This window comes from Cynara cardunculus (assembly GCF_001531365.2).
Source record: "Cynara cardunculus var. scolymus isolate 2C chromosome LG 1, CcrdV1, whole genome shotgun sequence".
NCBI lineage: Eukaryota > Viridiplantae > Streptophyta > Magnoliopsida > Asterales > Asteraceae > Cynara > Cynara cardunculus.
Window position 1 is genome coordinate 6,762,284 of NC_037528.1, and position 12,158 is coordinate 6,774,441.

At 31.9% G+C, this 12,158-nt stretch overlaps 1 protein-coding gene across 1 annotated transcript; it reads right to left on the reverse strand.

Moving 5' to 3' along the window:
- Window positions 1-974: 974 nt before the first annotated feature.
- On the reverse strand, window positions 975-3,594 carry LOC112518571 (RING-H2 finger protein ATL7-like). Its single transcript, XM_025126318.1, has 3 exons — window positions 3,016-3,594; window positions 2,262-2,350; window positions 975-1,582 (listed from the first exon to the last, which is right to left on the reverse strand). Exons 1-3 carry the CDS (start codon window positions 3,172-3,174, stop codon window positions 1,213-1,215), a joined length of 618 nt encoding a protein of 205 aa, XP_024982086.1. The 5' UTR covers window positions 3,175-3,594; the 3' UTR covers window positions 975-1,212.
- Between the last annotated feature and the right edge of the window lie 8,564 nt (window positions 3,595-12,158).

Consider the following 12,158-nt stretch of genomic DNA (forward strand, 5'->3'; position numbering starts at 1 on the left):
TACACGAATTCAAACATAGAGCTTTAATAAATTGTAATTATGCATAATTTACTTGTAATCTTGAATTTTAAGTAATATGCATCAATATACAGTACTTAATGCGTAAAAATAGTTTTTAAATTTTTTTATCAAATGCTTTATAATATAGTGTAGATAATTTTCAAAGGTCAAGTATCGACGTCTGAAATTACAAAGTTCATTGTTAAAAAATAGTCCATTTTAATTTATTTTTTTAAAAATAACGTCCAAATGAACATTTGGACCATGTTACAAATGGGCTCGTAATCCTTCATAAACGGGCTTGCGTGTCTCGTTGTGGTTCAGACCATGTTGCCTCGTGCTCCTATTTTTTTATCGGGAGTGCATACTAGAGATGGCCAAAAACCGGTCCCGGGCCGGTCCCAATCGGTCCTCACCATTCTCATAACCGGCCATAACCGGTCCCGGCGTAACCGGTCCCGGTCTCGGTCCCGGTCCCGGTCGAAAATGATTGGACCGGTATAGGTACTTTATAACCGGTTATGGGCCGCCGGTCCCTGTCCCGGTCCCGGTCCTTCATTAAAAAAATAAGATATTTTATTTTATTTTTTTAATGATATGTATTTTTAATACATTATAAAATTTACAATTGGATCACTTAAATACACTTTAAAAATGCGTTTTAATATAATTAAAATTACGTTTTCTTATAAAAATGCATTATAAAATTATTTAAAAATACATTTATTTATAAAATTAATTGAATTTTCGGACCGGGCCATAGTTGGTCCCATAACCGGTGCCGGTCCCACGAAACTACCAAAAACCTCAACCGGTCCCGGTTTTCGGTCCCATAACCGGTCCTTACCGGTCCCGGGCCGGTCCTTTGTCGGTCCCGGTCCCGGTCCTCCGGCGGTCCCGGGCCGGGCCGGGCTCATTTGGCCATCTCTAGTGCATACACATTAAAGACCAGAAGGAGCATCATACGATTATCGTTTTCGATCAATCCAATTGTCATTAGTAACATATCCATAAAACATGACACAAATGTTGTAACCAAACAACATTAGACATGGTCAATACAAAAAAAGTCAACCTTCTATATATGCATACAACTATAATAAAAACAATCTTTTGATTTTTCAATATTTACAAATACTAGTAGTAGACAAAAGACGATAATGCCCTTGCACATCTTTGATACTTTTACCATCACTCATTTACTGTGACCACCTACGCATCTGAGGGGCTTTCGAATCGTTTGTTCGTTGAATTTTTCGAGCCACCAGAACTGTTCCCGTTCGTGTTTGAGTTGTCCGGTCTAACTTCTTGTTCATTATCAGTTGACTGGAGTTGACCATCGGTGGTGGGGTCCATCCTATGACCGTCATCGCCTCTTGACGAAAATCTAACCGCCGAACTGAACATGGGCTGCATCAAGCACCGCCTCTCGAAGATCTCACGTAACGAGACTCGACACACCGGACACGTGCAGTGCTGCTGCAGCCATATGTCGATACACGTTGAATGGAAAAAGTGTCCACAAAATGGCAGAATGCGGAGCGTATCGTCTGCCTGATAGTCCGAAAGACAAACCACGCATCTACAAAGTCAAATAAAACATTGATTAGCATAAACCGAAACAAACTAAACGAACCCTATCTATCCCACCCACGCAATCTACAAGTCAAATGGTCAAAAAGTCAACAAGGCAAGATTGTCAACCCATGAAAATCTATGGACTAAAATTTCTTTAAGATGGGATCTGTTAGATTATATGCTGTTAATTACTTCTACTCAAAGACAATTAAGTACTGATTTGACTTTGATGTCGATATAATACACAACATTAATTCCTTTAAGCAACAGCAATAGCTCAAGAACAAGTGTTGACCTCGCTCCATTCGAAAAGTTTTGACCTTCCACGTCAAACCGGTCCGCTTTCATTTTGCAACCTCAAAATTGTTGTGGGTACGTTTGTTCTTGGGAAAAAGTTCGATGCCCAGATCGATTTTTTCCACAAGAAGGAAGAATAGAGTGATATAAGTGATAAAGAATGAATCTTGTACTTAAAGATTACGTGCGGAGCCGTAAAGAGACTTTTTTATCAAATAGGCCAATGAAACGAAAACAGATAAACCATCTCACTAATCACAACCTGCAATACGTTCTTGTAACACAATCCTAAAAGCATATGTAAAACCCGAATCAGAAATGCAATTTTCAGCAAGTATTATGAACTTATCTCGCCTCTTTAGAAAGTTTACTGAAAGTCTACTTACTGAGCATCTTTTGCACAAGAAAAGAACGGATCGCTGTACTTCTTCGTAGGAAAGCTTGCTGCAACGAGAGGTTCAGCACCACGCTCCAACTGTATCATCATAGGAATCGCGATGATCAAAACCAAGAAAACACAATCATTGGATCATAAACCAATTTGTTGAAAAGACAACAAGAATCAAAGAACAACATGAGTGGAAACACCAAGAACCCAACACAATCTAGTTTAAGTTTCACAGACAACTGTTTGGTATACAGTCGTTGCTTAAAGATTCTAAAGTTGGATAGAAACAAAGTTTGATGCCTAATCTGATAATATTCTTGGACCCCCATATATCTTATCTTGGCCATGATAAGTACCACTTCAAGAATAATCACAAGACTGAAAGTTGCAAAATTATGCCCTTTCTGAGTGCATTTTTTGCTTTTCATCATCAGCCATTCACCGAAAGGATTTCTTGAGACCACTTTTCACATACCCAAATTCAGAATACCAAAATTGATAAAGGGGAATTAGGAAGTTAGCTATTTACACTGTTTTGGGAGAAACTTGTACTCCTAGATTTGGGGAATTTACTGTTTACCGTTGTGAATTTTTCTTTTGGATCATCGGTTTTTTTGCAAATCGTAATTGAAATTATTATGAAAAATTAGTATCAGTTCTCAATTGATTCAGTAATGGAGTTGAATGTGAGATGGGGTTTCTGAATAAATTGATAGAACAGATCAAAGACCAAGATGAAGAGATAGACTTACAGCGTTGAGATCAGATCTAGAAGACAAACGAAAGGATCGTCTTGATGATATGTAATGAATACGAGCACAGATGAGTCTGGTACACACGAAGACGATGAACATAGTACTCACCGTAAATCCGATTACAGTCATCACCAAATTGACCCCAGGAGTCATCATTTCTTTCGAAAAAATTCTCTAATTCCACTACAAATTTCTCAGTTAAACCGAAAATCAAACATGAACTGTGAAGAAACTAACAATTGAAGGTCACTAATCCTCACGCCATCATCAACTATACTACTTAAGCAGAAGAAGAATAAACCCCTAAAATTCAACTCAGCTTAAAATCATGTGCTCCTTTTCTGTCTTTCTCTCTCTAGAACCTGTCGACACTCTGTATTTATCTGTTCTCCTATCGTTGTAAATATCTCCTCGAAATCTCATTGTTTGTCTCATAGACAAACGTAGAATCAAGAAAATCGAAATTCCCTAATGTTGGATAGAAATTGTTTGAAAAAAGATCGAAGATCTTTGTGGGTTTTGATGAACTTGGAAGAATCTACAAGAAAAAAAATGGTGAGTTTGTGATGGGAGGGGATTGGAAGAGGCAGAACAGTGCAGACAATGAATGAAAGGGATTTAGAAGGGACAGATGATTTTATAGGGGAGTTTCAATAGACCCTTGATTATGGATTTACTACAAAGGGAACCCTCATATTTATCAAATACTCATTTAAGCCCCCTATGGTTTGGTTGGATTGCAATTTTAACCCAAATAACGACTTGCTATTTCCGTTAGTTAATGAACTCGATAATAAAGAAGCATCATTAGTTAATCTTGTTATATATCTGGCGTAATTTGAAATCAGATATAATAAACTAGTATGCGAGTATACTATCGACGTTGGGTCTAATTTTTTCTTAATTCGGTTTTCAGATCGTCGTCCAAGTTAAAATAATGGACTTAAATCAAAACCAAACCTAACTGAAAGTTGAAACCCTAACATTTTCTGAAGTTTGGTCAACTAACTGCGAAAAAGGTCAATTCATTGTAACCTAATATTTATATGATGCATATTAATCAATTTTTTATTTCGATTATGTAAACACCCTACCTAATACGTAATTTTGGAAAATATTTAATTGAAGAGAATTAATGCAAGGTTCAACCATAAGTGTTGTGACATCGTTTTTTGATGTTGATTAATTTCCCACTTGAAAACCGGTTAAAACGCCGTCTGATAATATGATATCTGACATAAATATGACTACAAACTAAAAAGGTTAAATTACGTACTTGATCCAGTTACTTACGTCTAGATTTAAACCATCATTCGTTGAATCAAGACGTGTAAGACGGTATGTAGACCATAACAAAAGAAAAAATACTCAACAACTTGTTTGTGCAATTAAGTTGTGACCTTCGACATAAAACCATTTATGTAAACATTAATTTCCATGCAAGTAACCACAAAGGTGGTGCCTGATTGGTTTGAGCTTGACTCCAAAGGTCAAAAGTACCAGCAGATCTCAGGTTCAAATCCAAGGAGAAATAAAAATCCCCTTGTAGTCACGGAGGTTCAAATGCGATGACTTCCCATGTATCAAACTTGTAACTTAAAATGAGATAATTGTGTACATGTTTGAGTATTTTTTTATTAAACCTGATATCCAACTTGTTATGCGAGTCAACTAATCTCAGTGCGACCATCCGCTTTGCGAGTAGCCTCGAATTACCACATTTGAACTTCCGTGGCCACAAGGAGATTTTCATTTCTCATTGGATCCGAATATGGGACCTCTAGACACTTTTGACCTTTGAAATCAAAACTCAAACCAACCAGATATCATCTTTGTGGTTGAGTATTTTGTTTTAGCGGTTCAAATCCGCTTCCAACGAAAAGAGACAAATACAAGAAAATATGTTTTCACATCATATAAAATCAGTGTTATCAACGTCTTGTAATAATATGTTCATAGATCTACATTATTACGTCATGAAAAGAATAATTTATATTTTTAAATAATAAAATGAAAAGTTATATATTTATTTAAAGAAAACAAAGACCAAACATTTATTGATTTGATTGACACCTAATAAAAAAGTCTTCCCATGTGAAGCACGGAGTGGACGGAATTTTGAACAAAATCAAACCAAAATGTATTCGTTAATTTCCTACGGAATAGAGTTTAAGATTTTTTTTATTATTAATCTGGATATCCAACCCGTTATGCGAGCCGATTAATTGACCACCTGCTAAATGTATGGAAATGCATTCGATCTGCAAAATGCACCCTTATTTCATAAAATACCCTAATTTTAGACTAAAGTTTTGAAACATCGTAAAAACCTATTTTAAAAAAAGGATAAGTTAAATGCATCATTACCTACTCAATTCCTTTTTACATACATAAATACTATAAATTATTTTTTTACAGTTTTAATACATGATTCCAGTAACATCACTTTGAATATTTTTTTTTTAAATTGAAGATTTTGAAAAGAGGTTGGAATTTTGGGAATGGTCCAAAATACAAGGATACAATCTTCTTTTCCTCCATGTTCCATGTTTGATTCTTACCAACTTCTTAAGTCACTTTCATCTTTTTTTTCACTCCATTATTTTCTTTCTCTTTCGATGTTGACTTGTGTTTACTTCGTTCTGTAACACGGAAAAAAATATGGTTGCGTTATAATCATATTGATTATTGTGAGAAATTAAATAAAACTGTAATCATGCTTTTTTTGAAAAATAAAGATACGTGGGTTTGGAGAAGAACCTTGAATACAAAGAACATAAAATACTTTATTAATTATTGACCTTTTTAATCAAACAATTAAGAAGAATAAGAACAGTTACATTTAAATGTCAACTATTTATTTCTTAGATCCAACGGTTGAAATAGAGTATGTCGTTCTATTCTCTATTTTCTTATGTTTTGTTTTAAAATCATCTCTCCCTCTCACTAGCAGTACACATATATATAGACTTTGGGATCATGTGAGACCAATGGTTTTTCGTGAGACCCGTAAAACCAATTATCAACCCTTGGATTAGATCTTTAAGTCAGATCTGAACATTCATAAACGCCACGAGACTTCTCAATAATCACAAAATTGCCACCGTGCAACTTTAGACCATTAGATCATTAGTTTATAAAGTTGATCAATGAACATAAATTGGTCTTACGGGTCTCACGAAGAACCATTGGTCTTACGTAAACCCAACCCTATATATATATATATATATATATTATAAAGTATATGTGTGTATACATGTGTATATGTGCAAAGGTAATGGAACCCCATAGCTCCATGTTGGCTTAAAGATTTAAAGAGTCCAACATTTTCTTCAACTCAAAAATAAAAGAGTATTATAGTTGTATGACTTTCATTCTTAAGCAGTTTAAACTAACGTCTAAATAGGGATCAAAAAAATATATAACATGTAATATGTTACATCAATAGTTTGATTAACTTGCAAAAATATCGAGATATATATATATATATATATATATATATATATACACACTCAAAAGAGTTAATTTAATATATAGAATGGAGATGAAATTAGAGGTTATCTTAGGAATTGTTTGTATTAGATGTTAAGAAAGTTTTTTATGTGCATAGCCGAAATCTTGTATTCAAATCCTACTCTGTTATTATAAAAAAAAGTCCACATCAAAATTACCATATATATCTAACTCGATTATGCCTTAATAACTTGTACTTTATGTAATAAAAATAGTATAAAATAAATTCAAAATTAGGAAAAAGATATTTTGTACATTATTTTGCCTTCATAAATATCCCAATGGTAAGTTGTTTGTGTGGTCAAATAAGTGGATGTCTTAGTCATGGTTATGTATGGCATGAACTACACAACATCATGATGATGATGATGATGATGATGAAGCCTATTTGTGATCCTGTTTTCAGTTACCAATTGTTTTAGCAATCATTTTATGTTGAAGAGTTGATGCCAATTGGGAGACATAAAACTAATGCATTTCTTTTGTGTATTCAATCTTATCAACTATTACTAAATATCTCATAAACAAACCCATGATATTATGGTTGAAATTTGTTAATAAAAAAAACCTACTTTTACTGTTTATTAAAGTAGGGTTTTGGATCGTCATACTGACTTAGTTTATATTAAAAAAAATGTTTGTTTTGAAACTTTAGTCTCATTTTGTAATTGTGAGGTCAGTGACTTAATAATGAAATCTGTTTCATTGACCTAATAGATTTGAAGTAAGCGTTTTGTGAAGGTCAAAACTAAACGAAAGTCGTATTTGTGAGTAGGAAAACGAAGTTCGATGAGCCAAATTATAGAGGTTAAGTTTTCGAGAGATTTTTGGAGGATTCGAAGGTTGCGAAATGGAAGGGCATGCGATGGTTGGCTTTGGTGATAGGTTACTAAACGACGGGACCAATTTTTGAATGGTTCATCTGAATGGGTACATCATTCATATATCGTTATTAAATATCAGAACAAAACGAGGGTTTAGATGCGTAAATCAAAAATGCTTTATTTTTTGAAAGTTTGTAACATTGAAGCTAAATTAGGGGCATTTTTGGTTGTTCCAAAAATGATTAAAATATATAAAAAAAACTCGGAGAAAATCAAATACAGTTTTATTTTTTCAGACTTTGGGCACCAAGTTAACATGGCTCCAATTATTCAAATCAATAACAGTTTGGTTCATGGTAAATTACATTTCTAACCCTTGGGTGTTAAATGGAGGCAACGGTTTGCAATAGGGGAGCGCCAACTCACCATGTGTCTTTTTGGCTTGCGAAATCTTTTTAATGGCTGGTGAAATGATTCACCAAAATCATATTTTATTTTTAAAAAGTTCATAAAATGAGTATGTACCAACTCTCGGCTATTTTGGTTTATACAGAAAAAAGTGAGCTAAACAGTAAAAAAAAAATCATCCAAAATGACTAGTCAATGTCACAATTACTCTTCTAGAGCAAAAATCATCTACAAATCCAACCATTAGCATAAGCTTTACAAACCAATCTCAACCATTAATAAATATCTGCTTCAACCATTCAATGAATTTTTCAGTTGTTTTTTAATATAAGTCATTAATCATAATAAATAAACTCTGATAATATTTCATAAATACCCACATTATAATAACAAATTCTCATCATTTTCATAAATATCTCAATCAATTGATTCGTATGATTTATATTAAATAATTTATAAATTTATAAAGAAATGTATTAAATAAATAAAAGTAGCGAAATTCGTGCCAAAAAAAATGTGGATAAGCATGTTTTGTTTTTTTCCCAATTAGTGGGTAAATTGATTGTTAGTAACAAACAAAATTAGATTAAATTTTAGAAAAGTTAAGATTTAAAAAATTAAAAGAAAACAAGACATGACATTTTGGTCATTTTCCAAGAGATTCTTTTGGTAAAGAGATCCAATGTTCCAAAGACACATAAAAATATCATTTGTGGGTGAATTCTTTTCACAAATTTAAGTTTTAAATACAAAATAAAATTATTTTTAAATCCATGGATTTTTTTTTGTCATGTTTACCTCTTGATCGTTTCATTAATAGTCAGTTTCTGAATCGTTAAGAGATGAATCTTGTTTGAGAAAAAAAATATGTCTCTCAATAGTTTTAAAATCTTCTAAATGATTTTGTATCTTGGGCCTCCCTTAACCATTTAACACCCTAATTTCATTCTGAAAAATTACCGAACAATTATATTTCATTTTGCACTATATATAAGAGGATATTAATCATTCTAACCCCTTAATTATTCTGCATCAAACCATTGACCATTCAGCAACTGTCAAAAAATCCCCTAATTACATTATTTTTTAAATACCCAAAAAAAAAAAAATTTATTTGTTTTTCTGATTGGTGGATGCTTATGCAAGATTCAAGCACCAAAACTTGTTCTTTAATAAATCCAACTATATATCATTTTGTTTTAGAATATTATAATTTTTTTTATTAACATGGATATCCAACCCGTTATGCGAGTCGATTAATCCCAGGACGACCACCTGCTTTGCAGGTAGCCTTAAGTCACCGCATTTAAATTTTCATGACCACAAAGGTATTTTTATTTCTACTTAGATTTGAATCTGAGACCTCCAAACTTAAAAGCATGTACTTTTAACATTTGAAGTTCACCAATGAGGAATCGTCCATATGGTTAAGTTTATCATTTTTGAAAGATAAAAAAAGAAATTATTAAAAGACTTTTACATCACTAAAATATTGTTTACGATTTGTAATAATAAGAAAACAAATAAAAGCAACTGCCACATTTTTTAATTTCAAATATATATATTGTAATTAAAATATTAATTTTATATTTATATTCCCACTAATATTATAAACGATAAATGTACGATTAATATTTTTTTAAATAAAAATAGAATGACGTTTTTTATTTATTTTTCCAAAAAATAAACAAACCAAATTTCGTCTCCCGAAACTATGGAGGAATCATACCTTGTTTTTCCCATTTCCGTGGCACAGAAAGGAGGTTTGACCTTTTGGTCAAATTTAGGTTTTATTATTAAAATAAATAAATATTAAACGACGATCATAAAAAAATGTCGAAATCAACATCTGTAACGCATAATGAACAAAGGGATAAGAGGATTTGATCGACTATTTTTTCTTAATATGGAGTTTCAGATTTAATGTCTTGAAAGTAACTGAAGTTTAAATAAACATATCAGATCGAATTTATTCAAGGAAAACTTATAATAATATTATATACATAATTATCAACTTAAAATTTAAGTTCATTGAAAAATCGGATTAGCTTAATGCATAAAGAATTTATTTGTAAATATGTATTGCATAAATCATGATAGCATATTATGGGGTGTTTGTCATTGCTTATAAAAATAACTTATTAATTTATTTCGGTGTGACACCGGTAATAAGCATTTTTGAGTGTTTGGATAAACAACTTATATTGGTGTCAAACCGGTGATAAGAAGTTTTTGAATAAATTAAAATATTCTAACTTATAATAAGTTGATAAGTGTTTCTATAGAAAAGTATAAATTGTTTCAAATAAGCAATTCCAAACACCCTTTTAGTTTCTTATTAAAATTTTAAAGATGTTCTTTAAAATGTAAAATGAAAAACCTAGCGCACGTTAGCATGGGCTCCAAGAAAAGTGATCATATGAATCATTGGTCCCCTCGCACTAAAGAAAATGGGTGAGAAAGCAAAGTTCATTTCGGTGAATACAAAAATGGGTATTGGAGATATCGTAATTTAGATGTGATATTTTTATTGTTTTCTTTTTAAAACATTAATTGTTACTATAATAAAATCGGATTTATATGACACTTATAATTTCTAAACGTTATAATAGACTTTTTTATAAGACTTAGTTTATAGGACCAAAAGAATAAAGTGTCATATCTAAAGGCGTTGTAATAAGTTTATATGACGTTTTTTGACGTCGTAATAAGTTTTTTAGTACAATTTTAATATAAAGCGTCTCATTAGCAACTTTATAGAGTACTATTTGAAAAACTGTCCTATAAAAACAAATATCCTATAAAAAATTTGAGTTTATAGAATATTTTCTCAAAAGTGTCCTATAAAAATTGAGTTTATAGGACACTTTCTCAAAAGTGTCCTATAAAGTTGTTAGTGCGACACTTTGTATTAAAATGTCCTACAAACTTGTTACGACACCCAAAAGTATCATATAAACTTATTACAACACTTTTAGATAGAACACTTTATATTTTGGTCCTATAAAACGGCCTATCGGGACGCTTAGAGATGGGGGTGTCATATAAACTCAATTTTGTTGTAGTGTGTGGATGTGGGTTTGATTAAATGCAAAATAGACATGGATTCTCACGAGAAAATTTACGATATTTAAATACCAGAAAACAGATACAGTTTTAAAGAGAAAACCTGTGTTAGTGTATTAAGATTTCAAAAGCTTAGATTGAAGAAATATACAACATGGATGTAGGAGAGTAATGATGTCAAGGAAGACACGACAAACGGTTGTTGACTAGAGAAGTCGACAAGCTTTGCGGGAGATTTAGTTGTCTGAGGTAAAGACGAAAACGGAAATCACAAGATCTAATTTAATATACGATTGTATGAAATATGTGATATCATGTGGGATGGGGGGCGAGGGCAGCATTGAATTTTTATATTATGATTTGGGTATATATCTTTACAAACTATCCAAACTTACATAATGTATCATCAGAGCATCGTTTGTGGTCCATCCTACATTCAATTACTTTTACACGCGTCGATAAGTGAGGACGAAAACGTAACATTGCTTTCACGACGTGTGTCCTTCTTAACTCAATGTGCAAACATCATGTTTAACGATGAAAACCTTAATCATTTACGCCAATAATCACCTCTGAAGTAATATTGCACTACCATGTGCTCCTGACGATCATACATAGTCGTTTTATTGAACACTTTCAAAGGCAATTAACAGTAATTGGTAAATTTCCATGACAAGACGTCCAAAACAACTTTTTGTATTTTAATCTTCCAAACCAAAAACCGACAACGATGTTTGTGATAATAAAAGAAGGAAATCAGTAAATTAAGCTTAAAATTCTCTAATAAACACATATTGCAGTTTTTTATCAAGCATCCTTAAAAAGTCTTTGCAATTTTCATAACAGCCCCAATCTCCTAAGTCAACATTCGGTATTTATTCTCGTTACAAGACTTCCTCTTGTCGTAATCAAATGCAAATGGTTGCTGAATTTAAGATTAAATTTGGATCGTTGAACTCAAAAAGTATAATGTTTATATTTGTTGTTGTTATAATAATAATGATCGTTATTATAATAAGTGTCATTCGTACTTTATATATTGGTAGAGAAAAATGTCAACTTTAATATACCTTTTATTGAAAGTTGCATTTGAATAGTGGTTTATAATATTCATTTAAACACAAAGTACGAATAATAAATTAGAAACGATAAGAAGTTGACAATGAAGTAAGAGCAATAAGTAAAGGAATCAGTATTGATGAAAGGTATACTGTCATCCGTCATAAAATATAAAATCGGAATATGATATGTTTATTTTGTATTTAATTTAAATAAAATAATTGTTAAACTTACATGTTGCAATGAAAAATGGTATACCTTGACTTCGTA